This window comes from Phocoena sinus, chromosome 7 (assembly GCF_008692025.1).
Source record: "Phocoena sinus isolate mPhoSin1 chromosome 7, mPhoSin1.pri, whole genome shotgun sequence".
Classification (NCBI taxonomy): Eukaryota; Metazoa; Chordata; class Mammalia; order Artiodactyla; family Phocoenidae; genus Phocoena; species Phocoena sinus.
In genome coordinates this window covers 57,924,558-57,948,825 of record NC_045769.1, presented here as the reverse complement: position 1 = coordinate 57,948,825, position 24,268 = coordinate 57,924,558, and the positions used below count along the sequence as shown (strand labels likewise).

Genomic DNA, 24,268 nt, shown 5'->3' with positions numbered 1-24,268 from the left:
TTTTAAACATCTTTATTGGGGTATAATTGCTTTACAATGGTGTGTTAGTTTCTGATTTACAACAAAGTGAATCAGCTATACATATACATATGTTCCCATATGTCTTCCCTCTTGCGTCTCCCTCCCTCCCTCCCACTCTCCCCATCCCACCCTTCCAGGCTGTCACAAAGCACCGAGCTAATATCCCTGTGCCTTGCGGCTGCTTCCCCCCAGCTATCTACCTTACTACGTTTGTTAGTGTGTATATGTCCATGACTCTCTCTCGCCCTGTCAAAACTCACCCTTCCCCCTCCCCATATCCTTAAGTCCGTTCTCCAGTAGGTCTGCGTCTTTATTCCTATCTTACCCCTAGGTTCTTCATGACATTTTTTTCCCTTAAATTCCATATATATGTGTTAGCATACGGTATTTGTCTTTTTCTTTCTGACTTACTTCACTCTGTATGACAGATTCTAGGTCTATCCATCTCATTACAAATAGCTCAATTTCATTTCTTTTTAAGGCTGAGTAATATTCCATTGTGTATATGTGCCACATCTTCTTTATCCATTCATCCGATGATGGGCGCTTAGGTTGTTTCCATGTCCTGGCTATTGTAAATAGAGCTGCAATGAACATTTTGGTACATGACTCTCTTTGAATTTTGGTTTTCTCAGGGTATATGCCAAGTAGTGGGATTGCTGGGTCATATGGTAATTCTATTTGTAGTTTTTTAAGGAACCTCCATACTGTTCTCCACAGTGGCTGAACCAATTCACATTCCCACCAGCAGTGCAAGAGTGTCCCCTTTTCTCCACACCCTCTCCAGCATTTATTGTTTCTTGATTTTTTGATGATGGCCATTCTGACTGGTGTGAGATGATATCTCATTGTAGTTTTGATTTGCATTTCTCTAATGATTAATGATGTTGAGCATTCTTTCATGTGTTTGTTGGCATTCTGTATATCTTCTTTGGAGAAATGTCTATTTAGGTCTTCTGCCCATTTTTGGATGGGGTTGTTTGTATTTTTGTTATTGAGCTGCATGAGCTGCTTGTAAATTTTGGAGATTAATCCTTTGTCAGTTGCTTCATTTGCAAATGTTTTCTCCCATTCTGAGAGTTGTCTTTTGGTCTTGGTTATGGTTTCCTTTGCTGTGCAAAAGCTTTGAAGTTTCATTAGGTCCCATTTGTTTATTTTTGTTTTTATTTCCATTACTCTAGGAGGTGGGTCAGAAAGGATCTTGCTGTGATTTATGTCATAGAGTTGAACTCACAGATTTTAAACAAACAGTTTTTGCAAGATTTTTCTGCCTTAAGAAAAATGGCCAACTTATATTTGAGGATCAAAGACATGAATTTCATCCCAAAACTAAACTCAATGGTTCAACGAACAAAATTCAAATAAATGATAACCACCTATGAAAAAACAGCTTATCTTTAACACACAGAATGTTGTGTAATTATTTACCATTGGTGAACAAATCCATTAGATGAGACTTTAGAATGTCATTATTAAGTAATAATGTAAAACTATTAGGTGAAGGTGTTTTAGAAAAAGGAATCAAAAGGCTAAAAGATCTATATGTCTAAAACAAACATGCAAAACCATACTACAGGCAAGTTTACATCTTGAGTAAGCTATACATAGCTAAATATAAATAAAGGTATAAGTTTTTTTGATCTGATAAATACACAGAATTCAATAAAATTTATATTATCAAATAGTTCAATTTCCTAGAGCATCATAATAAGCAATACTAAAAATAGAATTTTCCCTAGTTCAACATAACCTAATGGTAACAGTATATTGCTTAAAAGAAAGGAAGAGTAGAAATCAGATTATCAAGATAAATTTCACCTTATATAAATTTTAATCACTATTTTTGATAGTACTGATTAGATGCCATGAGTTTTATTATTAGCAAGTTATTTCCAGTTGAATAAAAGCTATATTCTACTAAAATAATTACATAAGGTCTAGCCAAATATAACTGAACAATGAAAACGATATTAACATTTTTCAAACATGCTAACTCCAAATCACTTTACTAAAATACTAACAGTGTAGAAACCTTGTACTCTAATTATTACCATATCTAACAAAAAGAATGCTATGTATCAGTTATTTTGGAAAATACACTTTTAAAAAAACCAAAACTAATAAACCCACTTTAACATGGCTTAGCAGAGACTCAAATATTACTGTACTATTCATTTCACAGTAAAAGAAACTGAGGAACCAAAAACCAGTTCATTAGTTTGGCATACCACATCTAGTATGCTTTTAGATAAAATGACAATCCTAGTATCTTGCTTTCTCTAATAGTGTATTACCAAGCATCTGTATACACAGTTCTAGAAAAAATACTAGGAATTCAAATGAGCAATTAATGGGAGGAATTTCTTCTAGGTCTCCTTCTTTGATGAAAACTTTCCAAGGTTTCATATGTTGTTCTAAAGAGTGGTCCAAAAATTTCAAAAGCCTTGTGCCTCATCCTAAGCACAAAATCTTCCAGTAGCAGGATCAAGACAAAACTTAATTTCAAAGTCTTGCACCATAAATTGAAAAAAAAAAAAAAGGTTTCTTCTATTAACTCTAGATTTATATAAATGGTTGTGGAATATTTTTTGAAAAAAAATTCAGATGGAAGAAAGTTACCTTTTGGTTCCATCTGTAAATTCAGTAATGCAATTTCAAGGAGCTATTTCAATACTTTAAAAATATATAAATATTAAAACAGGAAAGTTTTTCTTTCAGACCTCAAGTTTCTACGTCAAAAGTGTAGAAATCAGCAATCTAAGCCCTTAATCACATTGGCTGTCAGCAGAGAGAGTAGCTGATTGAGATGATATGCTCCTTACTTCATAGTTCAATTTAATCATAAAGGTACGCTACCAGCGTTCAAATGAATGCAGCTTCATCCGTTCATCAGAAATACTTCCTGTCATTTACTAATAGAATCCAGCTTGGAATTGATAACTGTATAGCAACAGTGTTGAGACAGGAGTCTTTGAAAAAATTTTCAGTCTTCTGGAAAGCCAAAGAAGTAAAAAGGTGCTCATAATAGCCATTTTGATGAATCCAAACAGAAGAATGAAGAAGTTACTACTCTACAGACTACCTTAACCAAATGGAATCTCTTCAGTTTCTAGCACTGTGGAACTATCAGACCCTGCCTCAATGTCTTCACCTATTAACGTTACCTTATTAGGGTTGACTCTGAGACAGTTAGACTTCATTCCGGAGATTTCTGACAGAAAATTAGACATCTGGGGTATTGCTCCTCCTAGATTAGATGAGAAGGAAAGGTATAGCTGGGTGTTGTTTTGCTAACTGTGCATCTTGACCTTAGCAGAAGATATAAAGTACGGTACTCATTATCAAGATATCTATTTTGTTGGCTGTTTTTTCTTTTCTTTTGTCCCAACTATTGGCTTTCAAATATTCACTTTAGCTTTCATAAGCAAGGTTACTCATGGAAAGTACTCCAATTTTTCCTCTAGGCATCTTCAGTATGGAATTCTTTAATTTTCAGTTCCAAGAGGCTTGCAATGGCAAAGCAGATGATTTGCATGTGACAGCATGCAGCTCAGAGCATGACTTAAGCAAAAGAAAAAGTCTGATATTGTGTTTGGAGTCGATGTTGCAGACTTGGAGAAGACGAATGCACTGATTCAGTGTTGGAAGTACACAGGCCTCTTGTCATGGCTATCTGTATTCAAATTCATTTTGATATTTGTTAGTAAGCCAAAAGCCAAGCCCAAGTCAACACACATATTTTAGGTCCAATTCTTCGAAGTTAAAAAAAAAAAAAAAGATACTCAAAGTTTCATACTAAACTTTAGATATGTGAAAATTCACTGCCTCATATATTATTCTCAGTTCAAGCACTTTTTCTACTACTCAGTGATTTTATAAAGAAATCAAATATATGTAACTGATAATTTCAAGAAGTTAAAAAGATGCATACTGACTACTACTTAAACTATGTGAACTAAACTTCCCATATGGATTTCTTTTTTCTGTACCAGGTAAAGCACCAAAATATCAGGGCCTTTGACATAATTTTAGCAATCTTCATAATTCAGAGCTGCTTAACAAGCAGCTCCTCACTCAATATTAATAACAAGAAATAGCTGGCCATTAATAGTCAGATTTTCCATCTCATCTTTTCCATTTTTTCATGAAACTTCCTCAAGAATTCCTAAAACAGAATTAAAAGATAAGTTCTAAAACTCAATGAATCCTGATAACTTCAGTTTCTCTAAAATAAGGTTGTTTTGGGCTTCCCTGGTGGCGCAGTGTTGAGAGTCTGCCTGCCGATGCAGGGGACACGGGTTCGTGCCCTGGTCTGGGAAGATCCCACATGCCACGGAGCGGCTGCACCCGTGAGCCATGGCCGCTGAGCCTGCGTGTCCGGAGCCTGTGCTCCGCAACGGGAGAGGCCACAACAGAGAGAGGCCCGCGTACCGCAAAAAAAAAAAAAAAAAAAAAAGGTAAAATAAGGTTGTTTTACAACAAAGGCATTCATCATCAGTGTTAAATCTTGTGGACCTCAATAAATTGTTTGTTTCAAAGGAACACCAGTCCTGTCAACATAGTCTTCCAAAGAATGTAAGGCTGACTTTCCAACTCCAAAGTTTCTGGCTTTCGAGTAACTTCTATTCATTGAAATAGTAGGCACAAACCTATTTTTATCAATGTTAATTACAAAGCTTATAAGAAATTTACCCTTATGAGTAGTAGTTTCATAATTCTCATAATCTGCTTCATTTAAGTAAATTGAAAAATAATTCCATGAAAACATTACTAGTTAAATGTCCCAACAGTTATTAAAAGAGGTAACTCCATAGGGCTTCCCTGGTGGCGCAGTGGTTGAGAAACCACCTGCTAATGCAGGGGACACGGGTTCGAGCCCTGGTCTGGGAGGATCCCACATGCCGTGCAGCAACTGGGCCCGTGAGCCACAGCTACTGAGCCTGTGCGTCTGGAGACTGTGATCCACAGCAAGAGAGGCTGCGATAGTGAGAGGCCCGCGCACCGCAATGAAGAGTGGCCCCTGCTTGCCACAACTAGAGAAAGCCCTCACACAGAAACGAAGATCCAACACAGCAAAAATAAATTAATTAATAAACTCTTACCCCCAACATCTAAAAAAAAAAAGAGGTAACTCCATAAATAATATTTACCTAGCTATTTCTAGATGCTGCTTAACACAATATAACCTATATTTTAAAACTGAAACACATCAGGGGCTTCCCTGGTGGTGCAGTGGTTGAGAGTCCGCCTGCCGAGGCAGGGGACACGGGTTCGTGCCCCAGTCTGGGAAGATCCCACATGCCGCGGAGCGGCTGGGCCCGTGAGCCATGGCCGCTGAACCTGCACGTCTGGAGCCTGTGTTCCGTAACGGGAGAGGCCACAACAGTGAGAGGCCCGAATACCGCAAAAAAAAAAAAAAAAAAAAAAAAAAACAGAAATACATCATACCAGTTGCACAGGAGGCCACAGTATCAGAACAACAGCTGATATACGCATGCTGCAAAATCTGATCCATTCTCGTCTAAAACATTATTAAGAGACAAAACTTTTTAATTAACATATTCATACCTTCACTTATCTGGTTCTCTGATGAAATCACACTTCCTGAGGGCAAGGAACCAACTGTGCTTGAGCCTTCTAAAGTCTGCCCCTTCTCAAAACTAAACTCTGGAAGTCTTGGAGCCTGGGGTCTGGTTTTTCTTGCAGGATTCAAGAAAAAACAGTAGGCACAACGAAAAGCTGCAGAGAATTTAAAAAAACAAAACAAAAATCATAAAACCAAAGAAATTTTAAGGACTAATCAAGTAACTCTCAAGATTACTTTTACAAGCAGTCAAAGAAACCTTCAAAAGTTACTTAGCCCTTGTGAAATTACTCGTGGTTTTAATAATATTATGGCAGGTGTTCTAACCAAAGTTTATTTTAAAGCATACTTTCTAATTATTAAAATTATAATATCAATTTAAAGCAGAAAAGATAATAAATTACATAGCAGGTTAACTAATAGCAAAACAATATTAATAATGATCTAAATGTGTTACAGAAATTACATTTCTAGTCACCAGAATCATTAGGTATCTTAAAATCCAGAATTTTGCTCACTTGACCCAAAAAATGTAGTATGTCATACTTGAGAAGCATAATTAATTTAGTTCAATATTTTTAAGTACTAGTAGCTGCACATAAAAATATTCTGAGGAGCTTTAAAAAAAATGCTGATTCCTGGACCCCACCCCAGATCAATTAAAGCAGATTATTTGTAGGTGGGACCTGGGCATCACAATTTTTAAAAGCTCTTCATGTCATTCTGATGCACAGTGAAGTTTAAGAACAACTGGCCTAGGGACTTCCCTGACGGTCCAGTAGTTAAGACTCCATGCTTCCAATGCAGGGGAAGTGGGTTCGATCCCTGGTCAGGGAACTAAGATCTCACATGCCGTACCGCATGGCAAAAAAAAAGAACAACTGTATACTGTATGAAGAAAAAAACCTGAGTTGTCTTTCCTACTTTGCTCTGTGTTCTACAATATGCCTGAACAACATATAAACAGTAATACCTAAAATAAAATGGCATTACATGGGAATTGGCATAGAATGAAATATTTAAAACATTTAAATCTAACTGCCAAATAATTCTTACCAATGTATTCAAATTCTTCTTTCAAAGCCATGCCATTGTGAGAAAAACACTGCTGACATATAAGGGCATACCTACACCAAAAGGAAAAATGAACAGAAAAGTTACAAATGCAGATAAAACCCACGGGAGAGGCTACTTTAGCCATCACAGCTAAAGTACACAGTACATAGCATTTAATATAGCTAAACATGTCATAGTAGATTAGATATTACTTATAAAACAATAAACAATATTCTTTAAACATGCTAACAGTCAAAATTTCAACTAATATAATTTATACATCAAATTAAAAATAAACTAAGAAACACTCAAATGAAAATATTCTTACTAAGTAAGCAGAAACATATTTGATAACAGAACACTTAAATTTTAATGTTTTCTAACATATATTCCTGGGGATGACAGACCCCAAATCTGTGGTCAGATTAAGACTGGAAAAAATGAAACCTCTTAGAGATTCACAGTGAGTATTATTAAAACCTCTGAGATGTCTTGTAGGAAAGAAATTAATTTAATCTTGTTTAGTCCAGTCCAAAGGTTAATTTCTATACATCACGATTCCTGTATCTATCCCAGTTACACTTAAACATCTTCTGCATTTTCTACTTATGTAATCTTTCTGTTCTCTGCATATGTACTTAACAAATACTTGGCCCTATCAAACAACATTCTATCTGTTTTGAATAACATATAATTTTTTACATTAACATTAAATTCTAGTCCCTTTATTAAAACGATAATATTAACCAATAACCTTGTCAAATATCTACTCTAAGAATATCCTAAGAATTACTTAAAAGTCTATACTATGACAATTGCTCTGCTCACATCATACCTATAATCCTAGAGTTATTATAAGGATCAATTAAGATAATACCTGGAAAAGCATTTTGGAACTGTAAGTGCCAAATACATGAAATTATCCTCACTGTTATTAAAATTATCACCATCAAGTCCAGTACTCACATTTGTAAAACTCCATTTCTTACAACCTACCAACTTTTCACTATTTACATGCTCTTCAAGTTCAAAAGAGTCAATGAAATGATTCAATTTCCCTAAAAATCACCTTATAGTATGGTTATAACATAGCAGAGTTACAATATTTTTTCTGTTATATATAATACATTTTTAAATGTTTTATCTAGATACTTTAAGCTACTACTGAAAAATAATTGAATATGTACTCTTTTGCAGGGCTATAAAATACTCCATTATGTTCTAAAACCAGGAAACAAGAACCACAAAGTTGTAGAACATCTAGTGCATGTGCACACACACATACCCTAACCAATAAGCTTTCCTTCATTTTCATTTTTCTACCACCCTAGTAAACATTACCTGTTCTGTGGACCATCACCAACTAAATATTCAACAATTCTATCCAGAGCACCTCGTTCTCGGGGCAGAATAGGTCTTGCTAAAGGTGGACCAGGAGGATGAAGACCTAGTAAATAAATAAATATATATATAACTTATATGTATAAAATACATTTAAACTTGAATTCAGTTGCCAAAAACTACCTATGCTTGTCAGAACTTTTAAATGATTTTAACAGAACAAAAATAATATTGTTATGAACCTCTGTGTTCAAATTTTCATTGAAAATACTGCACTACAAAAAATATATTTATACATGTGCTATATTAGAACCAGGAACATAATCTATTAAGGAATAAAGCTATGTTGAGTTCTGTACAAATTAATTTTTAAAATGCTCAGACTCTTAAAAGTTTATGTAATAATAAACTAGGGGACTTCCACTTTGTACCACAATAGAATAACCAGGGTCAGATTTAATCTTCCCACCTAAAACAACTAAAATACTGTGTAAAATATATGATGCAATGGTTTTAAAGACACTGGATATCAGGCAATGTAAGATAAAGATCCCTGAAAGACAAAAAGCAAATAAGATGAGCCCACTGCCAACTCCCAACAGCCAACTGCCCCCAATCTGTTGCCTGGAGAGAGTTTCCAGGTAGCAACTCAGGCAGGGTAAATCCAGGTGAAGTTCATCAGTCTCCTTGAGTTGAGGAGATAAAGCTGGAACTCTGGGGAGGCCAAGACAGGCTGAGTTCACTGGAAAGAGTACCAGAGAGGAGAGAATGCACAGAGCAAGAACACCAAAGATCTGCCCAGGATACCTATGAGGAAGACTACCTGAGGACAGAGAAATAACTGCCCCAAAATACTAAAGCTACCAGTGCTCACATGGCATCAAAAATATCACATGTTCCCACCAGCCAGGGTGGAAAACTTCATAACTCACAGGTCATCGGGTAAGTAATCAGAGAAGCTTTGTATAGGAATATGAAAACATCCTGTACCCAATAAGGTTAGATCTACAATGTCTGACATCAGATGAAAAATTATTAGACATGCAAATTAGCAGGAAAATACAACCCATATGAGAAAAATCAATCAAAAGTGACCCAGAAATGACAAAGATGACACCATTAATAGACAAATATACTAAAACACTTATTATGACTATATTCCATATGCTTGAGAATCCAGAGGAAAGACTTAATATGTTAAGTAGAGACATGAAAAAAATTTAAAAGATCCAAATTGAATCTCTACAGATGAAATCTATAATATCTTGATTTAAAAATCCACAGATGAAATGAATAGCAGTTTGGACATTACAAGAAAAAATTAGTAAACTTGAAGACAGAGCAACAGAAACCATACAAAATGAAACACAAAGTCTAAAAAGATTTTTAAATGAACAAATCATCAGTGAGCCGTGGAACAACCTCAAGCACCTAGTATACATATAACTGAAGTTCAGAAGAGGAGAGAGAGGGAAAGAAAAATATATTAGAAGAAATAATGCACAAAAATTTTCCAAATTGGATGAAAACTGTAAACAAACACACAGACCCAAGAATATCAACAAGCACAAGAAATACAAATAATATTGTGCCAAGGCACAGCATACTCAAACTGCTTAAAACCAGTGATAGAGGGAAAATCTTAAAAGCAGTCAGCTGTGGCGCAGTGGTTGAGAGTCCACCTGCCGATGCAGGGGACATGGGGTCGTGCCCTGGTCCAGGAAGATCCCACATGCCGCGGAGTGGCTGGGCCCATGAGCCATGGCCGCTGGGCCTGTGCGTCTGGAGCCTGTGCTCTGCAACGGGAGAGGCCACAACAGTGAGAGGCCCGCGTACCGAAAAAAAAAAAAGCAGTCAGAAAAAGATACATTATATACAGAGAATCAGAGATAAGAATGACAGATTTCTCATCAGAATATAAGCAAGCCAGAAGACAGTGAAACAGTATCTTTAAAGTTCTGAAAGAAAAACTATCAAATTAGAACTCTGTATTAATGAAAACATCTTTTAAAAATGAAGGCTTTTTTTGGACATACAAAACTGAAAGAATTCATCACTAGCAGAACTGTACTACAAGAAATGTTAAAAGAAATCCTTCAGGCAGAAGAAAAATGACGTCAGACAGAAAGCTGGATCTACACAAAAGAAAGAGGAGTAGCTGAAATGGTTACCATGTGGGTAAACACATAAAATTTATTATTTAAATCACTTTAAAAAATAATCAGTGGCTTAAAGAAAAAGTAATACATGACTTCCCTTCCTGTCCAAAATTTCCCATGAAAGCTTTTGTAAGCCAAAATGGCATAAAGTGAAGAAGCAATTACCTTAGGATACATCTTGCTAATGGATGCACAAAATAAATTGAGATAAAACACAGAAGATGTTCACAGACAAAGTTCAAAGCTATGGCGGCTTGATGCTGAGATGCTGAGTGTAGTTCCCAGGGAAGTAGCTTGGCGGTGCCACTCTTGCTGCTCAGGTGTGCGCTGCCTCTACAACAGCTCACTGCAAAACAAACGCTAAACGCTATTTTTGCTTTCCACCTTTTTTTGTAAAAGCGAAAACCCTCTTCCGATTTCTTTCAGTTAGTGAAAACTGGTACTAATGTAGGTCTTTCATAAAAGCGAAGTGGTGTAAAGTGAACTTTCAAAATGTGGGGGATATCTGTAATTTCTTCTGGGGTTTATAATACATATATAAGCAAAATGTATGACAACAATAGCACAAAGGCCAGAAGGAGAGAAATATAAGTACACTGTAGTTTGATTCGTAAACTATGTGAGAACTGGTATATTACTTGAGATGAACTATGACAAGTTAAATATAGATACTGCAAACTCTAAAATACCTGCTAAAATAACAAAAAAAAAAAAGCACTATAGCTGATAAGGCAACAAAAAGAATTAAATGGAATCATAAAAGACACTCAACCCACAAGAAGGCAGAAAACAGGAGAAAGGTAGCAGAACAGATGGGACAAATAGAAAAAAAAATAGCACAATAAAAGATTTAAACTCAAACCTAAACATACTAATCATTACATTAAATTTATGTGGCCTGAACATCCTCACTATAAGGCAAATATTGTCAGAATGGATAAAAAAGCAAGACCCAATAGATGCCACTTACAAAAACCCCATTTTAAATATAAGGACACAAACAGGTTAAAAGTAAATGACAGGAAAAATATATAAATACACTAACACTAATCAAAAGAAACCTGGAGCACTTGTATTAATAGCAATCAGAGTAGATTCTGGAGCAAAGAATATAATCAGGGATAAAAAGGGTAATTTCATAATGACAAGGAGTCAATTCATCAAGAAGACATAATAATCCTAAACATATATGTGCATCATAACAGTTTCAAAAACTAACAGAACTACAAAAAGAAACAAAGACACAATTATAGTCAGAGATTTCAACAGCATTCTCTCAATAATTGACAGAACAAACAGACAGAAAATCATTGATGACATAGAATACTATCTACTACCAACTTGACCTAATTGACATTTATAGCCATTCTACCCAACAGGAACAGAATATATATTCCTTTCAAGTGAACATAAAATATACACCAAGACAAATGATAGTATGAGGTATAAAACAAGTCTCAATACATTTAAGAAGATTCAATAATACAAAGTATGTTTTCTGATAACAATAAAATTAAATTAGAAATCAGCAACAAAAAGACATCATGAAAATATCCAAATTTTTGGAGACTAAATAATAGACATATAAAAAATCCAGGCTTTAAAGAAAAATCAAAAAAGAAATTAGAAAGCATTTTTAACTGAATGAAAACAAACAAAAAAACATGTCAAATTTATGACATGCACCTAAAGCAATACTTAGAGGAAAATTTATAACACTAAACACTATACCACTAAACACCTACAAAACAGGATAGGCCTAAAATCCATGAATTCAGCTTCCACCTTAAGAACCACAAAGGAAACAGCAAATGAAACCTGAAGTAAACAGAATAAAGGAAATAATAAAGATCAGAGGGGGAATTAATAAAAGAGGAAATACAAAAATAGAGAAAAGCTAGCTCTTTCAGAAGACCAATTGCATTGATAAACCTCTAGCCAGACTAATCAGGGAAAAAAAAAAAGGAAGATACAAAATACTAACGTTAAGAATGAGACAGACTTCCCTGGTGGCGCAGTGGTTAAGAATCCATCTGACAATGCAGGGGCCACAGGTTCCAGCCCTGAACCAGGAAGATCCCATGTGCCAAGAAGCAACTAAGCTCGTGAGCCCCAACTACTGAGCCTGCGGTCTAGAGCGCGTAAGCCAAAACTACTGAGCCCATGCGCCACAACTACTGAAGCCCAGGCACCTAAAAGCCCATGCTACACAACAAGAAAGCCATTGCAGTGAGGAGCCTGCACACTGCAACGAAGAGCAGCCCCCACTTGCTGCAACTAGAGGAAGCTCGTGCGTAGCAACGAAGACCCAATGCAGCCAAAAATAAATAAATGAATAAATAAATATATTTATAAAAAACAAAATGAGACAAATGACATAAACCAAGATAGTAAAGATATTAAAAGAATAAGAAGGGTATATTATGAATAACTTTATGCCAATAAATTCTATAAGTTAGATGAAATAAATTCCTCGAAAGACTACCAAACTACCACAACTCACTCAACAAGAATTAGATAACTATTTAATTTGTTAAAATTTTGTTAAGAATTTTTGCATCCATGTTCATGAGGGATATTAGTCTGTAGTTTTCCCTTTAAAAAACTGAATTTTTAGTTGAAAAAAAAAAAACCTTCCACAAAGAAAACACCAAGCCCAGGTACTTTAACCTGTAAAATTTTAATTTATTATTAAGAAATAATACCAGACCACAGGACAGACAGAAGCAGCAAGAAGAACTACAATCCTGCAGCCTGTGGAACAAAAACCACATTCACAGAAAGACAAAATGAAAAGGCAGAGGACTATGTACCAGATGAAGGAACAAAATAAAACCCCAGAAAAACAATTAAATAAAGTGGAGATAGGCAACCATCCAGAAAAAGAATTCAGAATAATGATGGCAAAGATGATCCAGGACCTCGGAAAAAGAATGGAGGCAAAGACTCAGAATATGAAAGAAATGTTTAACAAAGACCTAGAATAATTAAAGAACAAACAAACAGAGATGAACAATACAATAACTGAAATGAAAAATACAGTGGAAGGAATCAATAGCAGAAAAACTGAGGCAGAAGAACAGATAAGTGACCTGGAAGAGAGAATGGTGGAATTCACTGCCACAGAACAGAATAAAGAAAAAAAAATGAAAAGAAATGAAGACAGCCTAAGGGACCCCTGGGACAACATTAAACACACCAACACTCGCATTATAGGGGTCCCAGAAAAAGAAGAGAGAGAGAAAGGATGCGAGAAAATATCTGAAGAGATTACAGTTGGAAACGGCACTAAAATGGGAAAGGAACTAGCCACCCATGTCCAGGAAGTGCAGAGAGTCCCATACAGGAAAAACCCAAGGAGAAACATACCAATACACATAGTAATCAAATTGACAAAAACTAAAGACAAAGAAAAATTATTAAAAGCAACAAGGCAAAAACAACAAATAACATACAAGGGAACTCCCATAAGGTTAACAGCTGATTTCTCAGCATAAACTCTACAAGCCAGAAGGCAGTGGCATGATGTATTTAAAGTGAGTAAAGGGAAGAACCTACAACAAAGATTATTCTATCCGGCAAGGATCTCATTCAGATTCAACTGAGAAATCAAAAACTTTACAGACAAGCAAAGGCTAAGAGAGTTCAGCACCACCAAACCAGAGCTAAACAACTGCCAGAGGAACTTGCCTAACTGGGAAACACAAGAGAAGAAAAGGACCTACAAAAAAAACCCAAAACAATTAAGAAAATGGTAATAGGAATATACATATCAATAATTACCTTAAATGTGAATGGATTAAATGCTCCAACCAAAAGACACAGGCTTGCTGAAGGGACACAAAAACAAGACCCGTATATATACTGTCTACAAGAGACCCACTTCAGACCTAGGGACACAAACAGACTGAATGAGAGGGGATGGAAAAAGATATTCAACGCAAATGGAAATCAAAAGAAAGCTGGAGTAGCGATACTCATATCAGATAAAATAGACTTTAAATAAAGAATGTTACAAGAGACAAGGAAGGACACTACGAAAGGGATCAATCCAAGAAGAAGATATAACAATTATAAATATGTATGCACCCAACATAGGAGCACCTCAATACATAAGGCAAATGCTAACAGCTCTAAAAGAGGAAATCGACAGTAACACAATAATAGTGGGGGAATTTAACACCTTATTTACACCAAAGGAAAGATCATCCAGACAGAAAATTAATAAGGAAACACAAGCTTTAAATGACACAATAGACCAGATAGATTTAATTGATATTTATAGGACATTCCATCCAAACACAGCAGATTACACTTTCTCCTCAAATGCACATGGAACATTCTCCAGGATAGATCACATCTTGGGTCACAAATCAAGCCTTGGTAAATTTAAGAAAATTGGAATTATATCAAGCATCTTTTCTGACCACAACGCTATGAGATTAGAAATCAATTAAAGGGGAAAAAACATAAAAAACACAGACACATGGAGGCTACACAATACGTTACTAAATAACCAAGAGATCACTGAAGAAATCAAAGAGAAAATCAAAAAATACCTAGAGACAAGTAACAATGAAAACACGATGATCCAAAACCTATGGCATGCAGCAAAAGCAGTTCTAAGAGGGAAGGTTATAGCAATACAATGCTACCTCAAGAAACAAGAAAAATCTCAAATAAACAACCTAACCTTACAACTAAAGTAACTAGAGTAAGAAGAACAAACAAAACCCACAGTTACTACAAGGAAAGAAATCATAAAGATCAGAGCAGAAATAAATGAAATAGAAACAAAGAAAACAACAGCAAAGATTAATAAAACTAAAAGCTCGTTCTTTGAGAAGATAAACAAAACCGATAAACCATTAGCCAGACTCATCAATCAAAAGAGGGAGAGAACTCAAATCAATAAAAATAGAAATGAAAAAGGAGAAGTGACAACAAACACTGCAGAAATACAAAGCATCCTAAGAGACTATTACAAGCAACTCTGTGCCAATAAAATGGACAACTTGGAAGAAACTGACAAATTCTTAAAAAGGTATAACCTTCCAAGACTGAACCAGGAAGAAACAGAAAATATGAACAGACCAATCACAAGTAATGAAATTGAAACTGTGATATAAAATCTGCCAACAAACAGAAGTCCAGGACCAGATGGCTTCACAGGTGAATTCTATCAAACATTTAGAGAAGAGCTAACACCCATCCTTCTCAAACTCTTCCAAAAATTTGCAGAGGAAGGAACACTCCCAAACTCATTCTATGAGGCCACCATCACCCTGATACCAAAACCAGACAAAGATGTCACAAGGAAAGAAAACTACAGGCCAATATCAACGATGAGCACACATGCAAAAATCCTCAAACAAAATACTAGCAAACAGAATCCAACAGCACATTAAAAGGATCATACACCATGATCAACTGGGGTTTACCCAAAGAATGCAAGGATTCTTCAATATACGCAAATCAATCAATGTGGTACACCATATTAACAAACTGAAGAATAAAAACCATATGATCATCGCAATAGATGCAGAAAGAGCTTTTGACAAAATTCAACATTTATGATAAAAACTCTCCAGAAAGTGGGCACAGAGGGAACTTACCTCAACATAATAAAGGCCGTATACGACAAACCCACAGCAAACATCATTCTCAATGGTGAAAAACTGAAAGCATTTCCTCTAAGATCAGGAACAAGACAAGATGTCCACTCTTGCCACTATCATTCAACATAGTTTTGGAAGTCCTAGCTATGGAAATCGGAGAAGAAAAAGAAATAAAAGGAATACAAACAGGAAAAGAAGTAAAACTGTCACTGTTTGAAGATGACATGATACTATACCTAGAGAATCCTAAAGATGCCACCAGAAAACTACTAGAGCTAATCAATGAATTTGGTAAAGTTGCAGGATACAAAGTTAATGCACAGAAATCTCTTGCATTCCTATATACTAATTATGGAAAATCTGAAAGAGAAATTAAGGAAACACCCCCATTTACCACTGCAACAAAAAGAATAAAGTACCTAGGAATAAACCTTCCTAGGGAGACAAAAGACCTGTATGCAGAAAACTATAAAACACTGATGAAAGAAATTAAAGATGACACCAACAGATGGAGAGATATACTATGTTCTTGGATTGGAAGAATCAATATTGTGAAAATGACTATACTACCCAAAGCCATCTACATATTCAATGCAATCCCTATCAAATTACCAATGGCATTTTTTACAGAACAAGAACAAATCATCTTAAAATTTGTATGGAGACACAAAAGACCCCGAATAGCCAAAGCAGTCATGAGGGAAAAAAACAGAGCTGGAGGAATCAGACTTCCTGACTTCAGACTATACTACAAAGCTACAGTAAACAAGACAATATGGTACTGGCACAAAAACGGAAATATAGATCAATGGAACAGGATAGAAAGCCCAGAGATAAACCCCACACACATATGGTCACCTTATTTTTGATAAAGGAGGCAGGAATATACAATGGAGAAAAGACAGTCTCTTCAATAAGTGGTGCTGGGAAAACTGGACAGCTACATGTAAAAGAATGAAATTAGAACAGTCCTTAACACCATATACAAAAATAAACTCAAAATGGATTAGAGACCTACATATAAGACCAGAGACTATAAAACTCTTACAGGAAAACATAGCAAGAATACTCTATGACATAAATCACAGCAAGATCTTTTTTGATCCACCTCCTAGAGTAATGGAAATAAAAACAAAAATAAACAAATGGGACTTAATGAAACTTAAAAGTTTTTGCAAAGCAAAGGAAACTACAAAACAAGATGAAAAGACAACCTTTAGAATGGGAGAAAATATTTGCAAACGAATCAACAGAAAAGGATTAATCTCCAAAATATATAAACAGCTCATGCAGCTCAATATTACAAAAAACAAACAACCCAATAAAAAAATGGGCAAAAGACCAGATAGACATTTCTCCAAAGATGACATACAGATGGCCAAGTAGCACATGAAAAGTTGCTCAACATCACTAATTATTAGAGAAATGCAAATCAAAACTACAATGAGGTATCACCTCACACCAGTTAGAATGGGCATCATCAGAAAATCTACAAACAACAAATGCTGGAGAGGGTGTGGAGAAAAGGGAACCCTCTTGCACTGTTGGTGGGAATGTAAATCAATACAGCCACTATGGAGAACAGTACAGAGGTTCCTTAAAACACTAAAAATAGAATTACCATATGACCCAGCAATACCACTATTGGGCATATACCCAGAGAAAACCGTAACTCAAAAAGATACATGCACCCCAATGTTCACTGCAGCACTACTTACAATAGCCAGGTCATGGAAGTACCTAAATGCCCACTGACAGACAAATGGATAAAGAAGATGTGGTACATATATAGAATGTAATATCAGCCATAAAAAGGAACGAAATTTGGTCATTTGTAGAGACGTGGATGGACCTAGAGACTGTTATACAGAGTGAAGTAAGTCAGAAAAAGAAAAACAAAATCGTATACTAACGTATATATGTGGAATCTAGCAAAATGGTACAGATGAACTGGTTTGCATGGCAGAAATAGAGACAGAGATGTACAGAACAAATGTATGGACACCAAGGGGGGAAAGCCGGTATGTGGGAGGGGGTGTGATGAATTGGGAGATTGGAATTGACATATACACACTAATATGTATAAAACAGGTAACTAATAGAACCCGCTCTATTAAAAAATAAAATAAAATTCGAAGAAAGAAATAATACCATTTCTACACAAACTTGTCCATAAAATTAAAGATAAGAAAATACCTTCTCATAGGGAGGCCAGCATTACTCTGATACCAAAACCAGAAAAAAAAATTACAAGAAAAAACAAAACTACAGACCAATATCCCTAAGGAAAATTGATGTAAATATTTCTAACAAAATTTTAGCAAATTGAACCCAACAATATATATAAAATAATAAAACATCATGACCAAGTGAAATTTACCTCAGGAAAGCTAGTGGTTTAACATCTAAAAATCAATGTTAAAAAAACCAATCAGGGGGCTTCCCTGGTGGCACAGTGGTTGGGAGTCCGCTTGCCGATGCAGGGGGCACGGGTTCGTGCCCCGGTCCGGGAGGATCCCGCGTGCTGTGGAGTGGCTGGGCCCATGGGCCATGGCCGCTAAGTCTGCGCGTCCGGAACCTGTGCTCTGCGACGGGAGAGGCCACGGCAGTGAGAGGCCCGCGTACCGCAAAAAACAAAACAAACAAACAAACAAAAAACAATCAGGGACTTCCCTGATGGAGCAGTGATTAAGAATCCACCTGCCAATGGAGGGGACATGGATTCGATCCCTGGTCTGGGAAGATCCCACATGCCGCAGAGCAGCTAAGCCCCTGTGCCACAACTACTGAGCCTGCACTCTAGAGCCTGCGTGCCACAACTACTAAAGCCCCCGTGCCTAGAGGCTGTGCTCCGCAGCAAGAGAAACCACCACAATGAGAAGCCCATACACTGCAACGAAGAGTAGCCTTCACTTGCCGCAACTAGAGAAAGTCCACGCACAGCGACAAAGACCCAACGCAGCCAAAAATAAATAAATAAATTTATTTTAAAAAAATCAATCAGTGTATTTCACCATATGAAATAGTGAAAGTTAAAACAGTGATGTTAAAACAAAAAAACAAACTAAAACCCTACATGAGCATCTCAATAGATGCAGAAAAAGCATTTGACAAAATCCATCATCTTTTACTGATAAAAACCTTTGTAACTAGGATTGGAAGGGTACTTCCTCAATCTGACAAAGGGTATCTATTAAGAAAAAAACAGGGCTTCCCTGGTGGCGCAGTGGTTGAGAGTCCGCCTGCCTATGCAGGGGACGCGGGTTCGTGCCCCGGTCCGGGAGGATCCCACGTGCTGCGGAGTGGCTGGGCCCGTGAGCCATGGCTGCTGAGCCTGTGTGTCCGGAGCCTGTGCTCCGCAATGGGAGAGGCCACAACAGTGAGAGGCCCGCGTACCGCCAAAAAAAAAAAAAAACCCTATAGCTTACATCAGGCTGAATGAAGAAAAAGTAAATGCTCTCCTCCTAAGATCAGCAATAAGGCAAGGATGTCTGCTCTCACCACTTCTATTTAACACTGCACTAAAGGTTCTAGCTAGTATAATAAGGCAAGAAAAAGAAATGAAAGGAATCCAGATTTTAAAAGAAGAAGTAAAATTGTCCTTACTTACAATCTGACAGCCTATGTAGAAAATACTATGGAATCTATAAGAAAAAAAAGCTATCAGAACTAACAAGTGAGTTTAGCAATATTACAAATACAAGATCAATATACAAAAATCAACTCTATTTCTATATATGTTAGCAATGAACAATGGAAATAGTTAATAAAATATCATTTAAAATATGATAAAAACATGAAAAAATTAGATGTACGTTTAACCCCAAAAGGTGCAAAACCTATATACTGAACACTGCAAAACACTGTTGAGAGAGACTAGAGAAGATCTAAATAAATAGAGAGATACATTGTGTTCATGTAATAAATTAGCCGGTATCAGAGGAGATGAATGGAGAATGGGGAGTGGAGGAATAACCCAGAATTTAGTTAATGATTACATCATATAAAAACAGTAGCAACAAAAACAAAGACTGCACATTCAAACTTTATGAATTGTTAACTCCACAGTCTCTGAAAACTGAAACAGAACTGTGTGCAGGAGATACTCTGAACTGAGACACTACACAGAAGGCACTGAGAAGAAAGTGAGAGAATAAAATAAATAAGATGTGATGTTTGCCTTTGTAAAACAAGGCCCGATAAGAGTAAGATAGGCAGCAATGGAGGTTATGTGGAGACCTCGTAGAAGACTTTGAAACAAAATGCGGTCTTGTTGGAATAAACCTTGCAATACATGCATAAAAGGTTTTCAAAATGGCTGTGACAAATACTTTAAAGCATTAAAAAATGGCTTTAGGGCAGTAATATGATATTAATATGTTAAAAGATAAGAAAGAGATTTGCTTTGTAAATAATCACAAATCTAAAGGTTGTTACCATCTTTTAAAAGGCAAATGATGTAGAATTACAGCTAGTAAATGAAATTTAGGTTCTAGAATAAGTTTTTAGTATTACAAATCAAGTACATTTTCCAGATTTCATCAGTTATTGGTATAGTCGTACTAACAACATTCAATCATTATCATCAAAACATTAACTTGAATGTAGACATTAAGTGTCATCCCTCATTACCAAATTTTCAACTTGAATAAACATGCCAAATTAGATTTTGAAAGCATTTAAGCCAACTTAACTTTTGCTGGAGTATTTTACCTCTACATGTTTAAAATGAAAATGTCCAGAAAGGAATCTGGATAAACAAAACAACAGATTTCATAAAACTATCTTAACTCCCTTGCATACTAATAATTTTTAAAATAACACATCTTTGTATTCATGCTGTTATGGGTAACAGTAATTAATAAAAACATCAAGAGCAATCATTGTAGGAATACTGGTCATTTTTACACAGCTTGGCAAATTATCAAGTACCTGCTGGTTATTAATTTCCAAACATATGGGAGCCCTGTGGTAATACACATTAAATTGATTCTCTTCCACAAATATGGCATAATGAAAATATGAATTATTAATCTTCTCTGTAAGAAATCACTTAACTCATTCATACTTTTGGCAATGTACAACTTAAATACAAAGTCTTTTACACAGAAACTAATTAAAAACTTCAGTAAAATGTTATATTTACATGATCATGAAATGGTAGGCCATTGCTCCTGCTATAATCCTGTTCTTACATGTGCTAGTATATAATTTTTATTATTTTATATAAATTGCTAAACTTTAATTTCTTTAAAACTAGTTATACAAATGTATATAACTCATGCATTCTCACAAAAAATGTTCTTTCATTAAACAACTAGGAGCTTTACTTTACAAATATGGGTATCTTGGATCAACTAAATAACAACTGAAAGATGAGTAATTTTCAATCACTTTAATTTACTCAACTTCACAAAATATATGGCTGCCTTGAGTGACATCATTATATGTCAAGTTTAAAAGTATTTTTTCAATAACCAATAATTAAAAGTTATGTTTTGTATTCATTTCATTTGTAGCTAGCTTTCTTAATGTATTTATAAATTAATAGTTTTCTAGTTTTCTAAAATCTTATGCTGCTTTTTTTTGAAGAAAAAGCAGGAAAAAATGTCTACTGCATTAGTAACATTTAGATTGCTTATTGATTTTATTACATAAGTGCCCTGAATACCTGATATCAACTACTAACTAGCCTCAAAATCATTATAAATTATATGTAATTAGTCACGAAATATGAAAGTAATCTAAATTAAAATTAAATATTCTAAAATAAGATAAATAATTTACTATCATATTCAATAATCAGACATGGAAATCTACATAAACTAATGTGATCTGCTGATATAGTGGACTTCCATGTCCCAATCACAGTCCAAAAGAAAGCTGCAGGGTAATATAATCTATTACACTCCAAAAATGGGGTCTTCCCCTAGAGATCTACAGCACTGAAAAAAGAGAATCCAAAGAAATGAAATAGTAGTAAAGGGTAATAGTAGTAATTCTATTGAATTATTGTTATTAATTCAATAGAACTTTATGTTGAAGTATCTGTCAGAAGATACTAAGGTTCTATGGCTTAAAAAAAGAAAAATCTACCAAGCCCACATTAACATTAGTAGTATTATACACCACAACACATGAATATTCTTCCTGAAATATGTTAAGTAATTGTCATATTTAAAAATATATATGAAGGGGCTAGCAAAAAGCACGAATATATTCCAAAAATGTTCTCTTCTATCGTCATTTTATATAAATCTGGGACCATTCTAAAGCTGAATATAAAAAGATATGCTATACTGTTGACTACAGAATACTACAAAGTTTTATTGCCATTTAAACAAAGAAGCCATAACAGTTAAATGAGCTCAAGAAATAGGTTTCAGTATCACAAGGTGCCAGCTGTAAAGAGTTATGGCTAATTGAATATGGAACTCCTGCTTAATCAGATAACTGCTCTGCTATTTCCAAATGAAATGCCATTTCCATACTGTCTGAAAATGGTCCGTTTTATTGGTAACCAGAGAAAACAATATAAACTGTAAATAACATTAAGTGCTCTGTTTACCCATTCCAGGCACTGAAGTAGCAGGGGATCCAAAACGTCTTGGTAACACATTTGACGATAGGGCTGGAATAACAGTTCTTTCTGGGGGTCCACCAGGGGCCGAAGTGTCCTTTGGTGGTCCAGGAGATACTGGAACTTTGCGGGGAGAGCCCTGGCTAGAGCCTGCTGGTGCTGGAGAAAGGTTTCTTTGAGCTGCAGGTCGCTGACGAATCTCTGAGAATAAGAATAAAAAGTATGTATTAGGTTCAACATCCAACATACCACCATTAGTCAATATCAAATGACTTACATTTAATAATGTTTTGTGGCACTAGAAGGCATCCGTAGGGTCAAAACTACTTGTAATAAGAAATCTATAAAATGTGACACTGAAAGCTGGCTGCAGAGTACTCCACTTCTGAACCTACAATTCAACTACATGTATATATTTACACAACAAGCCTTGATCTAAGTCTACCTGCTGATATTATTTTTCAAAATAAATTCAAATAAAATAAAATCGTCACCCAGTTATGCATCATATCTTTTTACAATAATCTTTCCCAAGTTATGATAAAGAAAGTTTATCAGAATTAGTGAAAACGCCAGTGAAAACTGTAAAATTGTTTTTTCAAGATAAAAAAATGGTAATGCTAAGAAATGACTAAATAAGTATATTCTGTAATTATCAAGTATTTATGAGGTAATTAAAGTAGTCATAGAAATGCTGAAAAAGTATTCTTTACTATTAGGTACCATTAGCTTCCCATTCTCCTTTATACTATTGCTATCTTTTCGGGTAAACTTTTTTTGCCAATACAGTTTACAAAGGAAAACTTCCACTCTGCATAAACAATATATTATCATAAACAAATCTTATCTTTTTCTTGCAAAAATTACAAGAAGTGGACAAATGTGCCAAATCCAGGCTGCTGCCTCTTTTTGAAACACAATAACGCTGTTGTTTACATACTGTTTATGGCTACTTTAGAAGAGTTGCGTAGTTACAACAGAGACCATATGGCTCTCAAAGCCATTTACTATATTTACTATCCGGTGCTTTACAGAAAGTTTCATGATCCCCTGACTACTCGATAACATAAAATTCAATTCTGTCATTCCCCATACCCACCAATATCTTACTTGAATGTCGATGGTAAGAGCTCAAATAAAGATGCACTTCTACCTTTTTAATTCTACATATCACCTTAAATTATCACAAATCCTGAAACTGTAGGCTAAAATTAAAGAAGTTAAATTTTAATTGGCATGACTGGTAAAAAATGCATACTTCCAGAAGCAAAATAGTTTAGATTTGGACACTATTTGACAGTTAAAGATTTTCATGAAAAGTTCATCGCAATCAAAAGTACAGCTTGAGCATCAGATTTCAGTTTACTATAATCTAGTCTACTAGTTAAGAACCTGGGCCCTGCGGTCAAAAAGGTTTGGTTAGAATCCTGGCTGCAGCTACAAGACCACAGATGGGCTAACTTCACTAAGTCTCTGTCTCTTTATCTGTAAAATTAGGATAATAATATCCTAACTCAGAATTGTTATGAGAATTAAATAAGATAATATCTGTAAGTTGATAGTTCACATTTATTGAATACATATTTCAGATGACAGTGTTTTCATACAGCTAAGTATTTCAAATCACCATTTATCTGTAATTAGTGGGACCAACTAATTTTCCATTGGTTCTTAATTTAATCTCTAACCTAGCCACTGAAATAAATTACAAGCATGTCATCATTATATAAAAGGAACTGCCCTTATATTTGGCTATTTTCCTTACAGTTTATAGAAAACTTCAGATTTTACCTAGACTAAGTGTATCTTTTTTTTTTTTTTTTTTTTTATTTATTTGGTGGCACCAGGTCTTAGTTGCGGCTCACCAGTTCCTTAGTTGTGGCATACGAACTTTTAGTTGCGGCATGCA

General features: G+C 35.3%; 1 protein-coding gene across 3 annotated transcripts in view; it reads right to left on the bottom strand.

Moving 5' to 3' along the window:
• LNPK (lunapark, ER junction formation factor) overlaps positions 1 to 24,268 on the bottom strand; it is an 86,241-nt gene that overhangs the window by 5,183 nt on the left and 56,790 nt on the right. The window contains exons 9-13 of one of the 3 annotated variants that reach the window (XM_032638303.1): positions 22,348 to 22,560; positions 8,003 to 8,108; positions 6,662 to 6,732; positions 5,590 to 5,760; positions 3,186 to 3,268 (exon numbers count right to left, since the gene is read on the bottom strand). In XM_032638303.1, coding sequence (XP_032494194.1) covers positions 3,186 to 3,268; positions 5,590 to 5,760; positions 6,662 to 6,732; positions 8,003 to 8,108; positions 22,348 to 22,560 — 644 coding nt within the window. Of the gene's footprint in view, positions 1 to 3,185; positions 3,269 to 3,398; positions 3,695 to 5,589; positions 5,761 to 6,661; positions 6,733 to 8,002; positions 8,109 to 22,347; positions 22,561 to 24,268 lie in introns of those variants that run through there. The other 2 variants (XM_032638304.1, XM_032638302.1) reach the window with 2 other exon arrangements.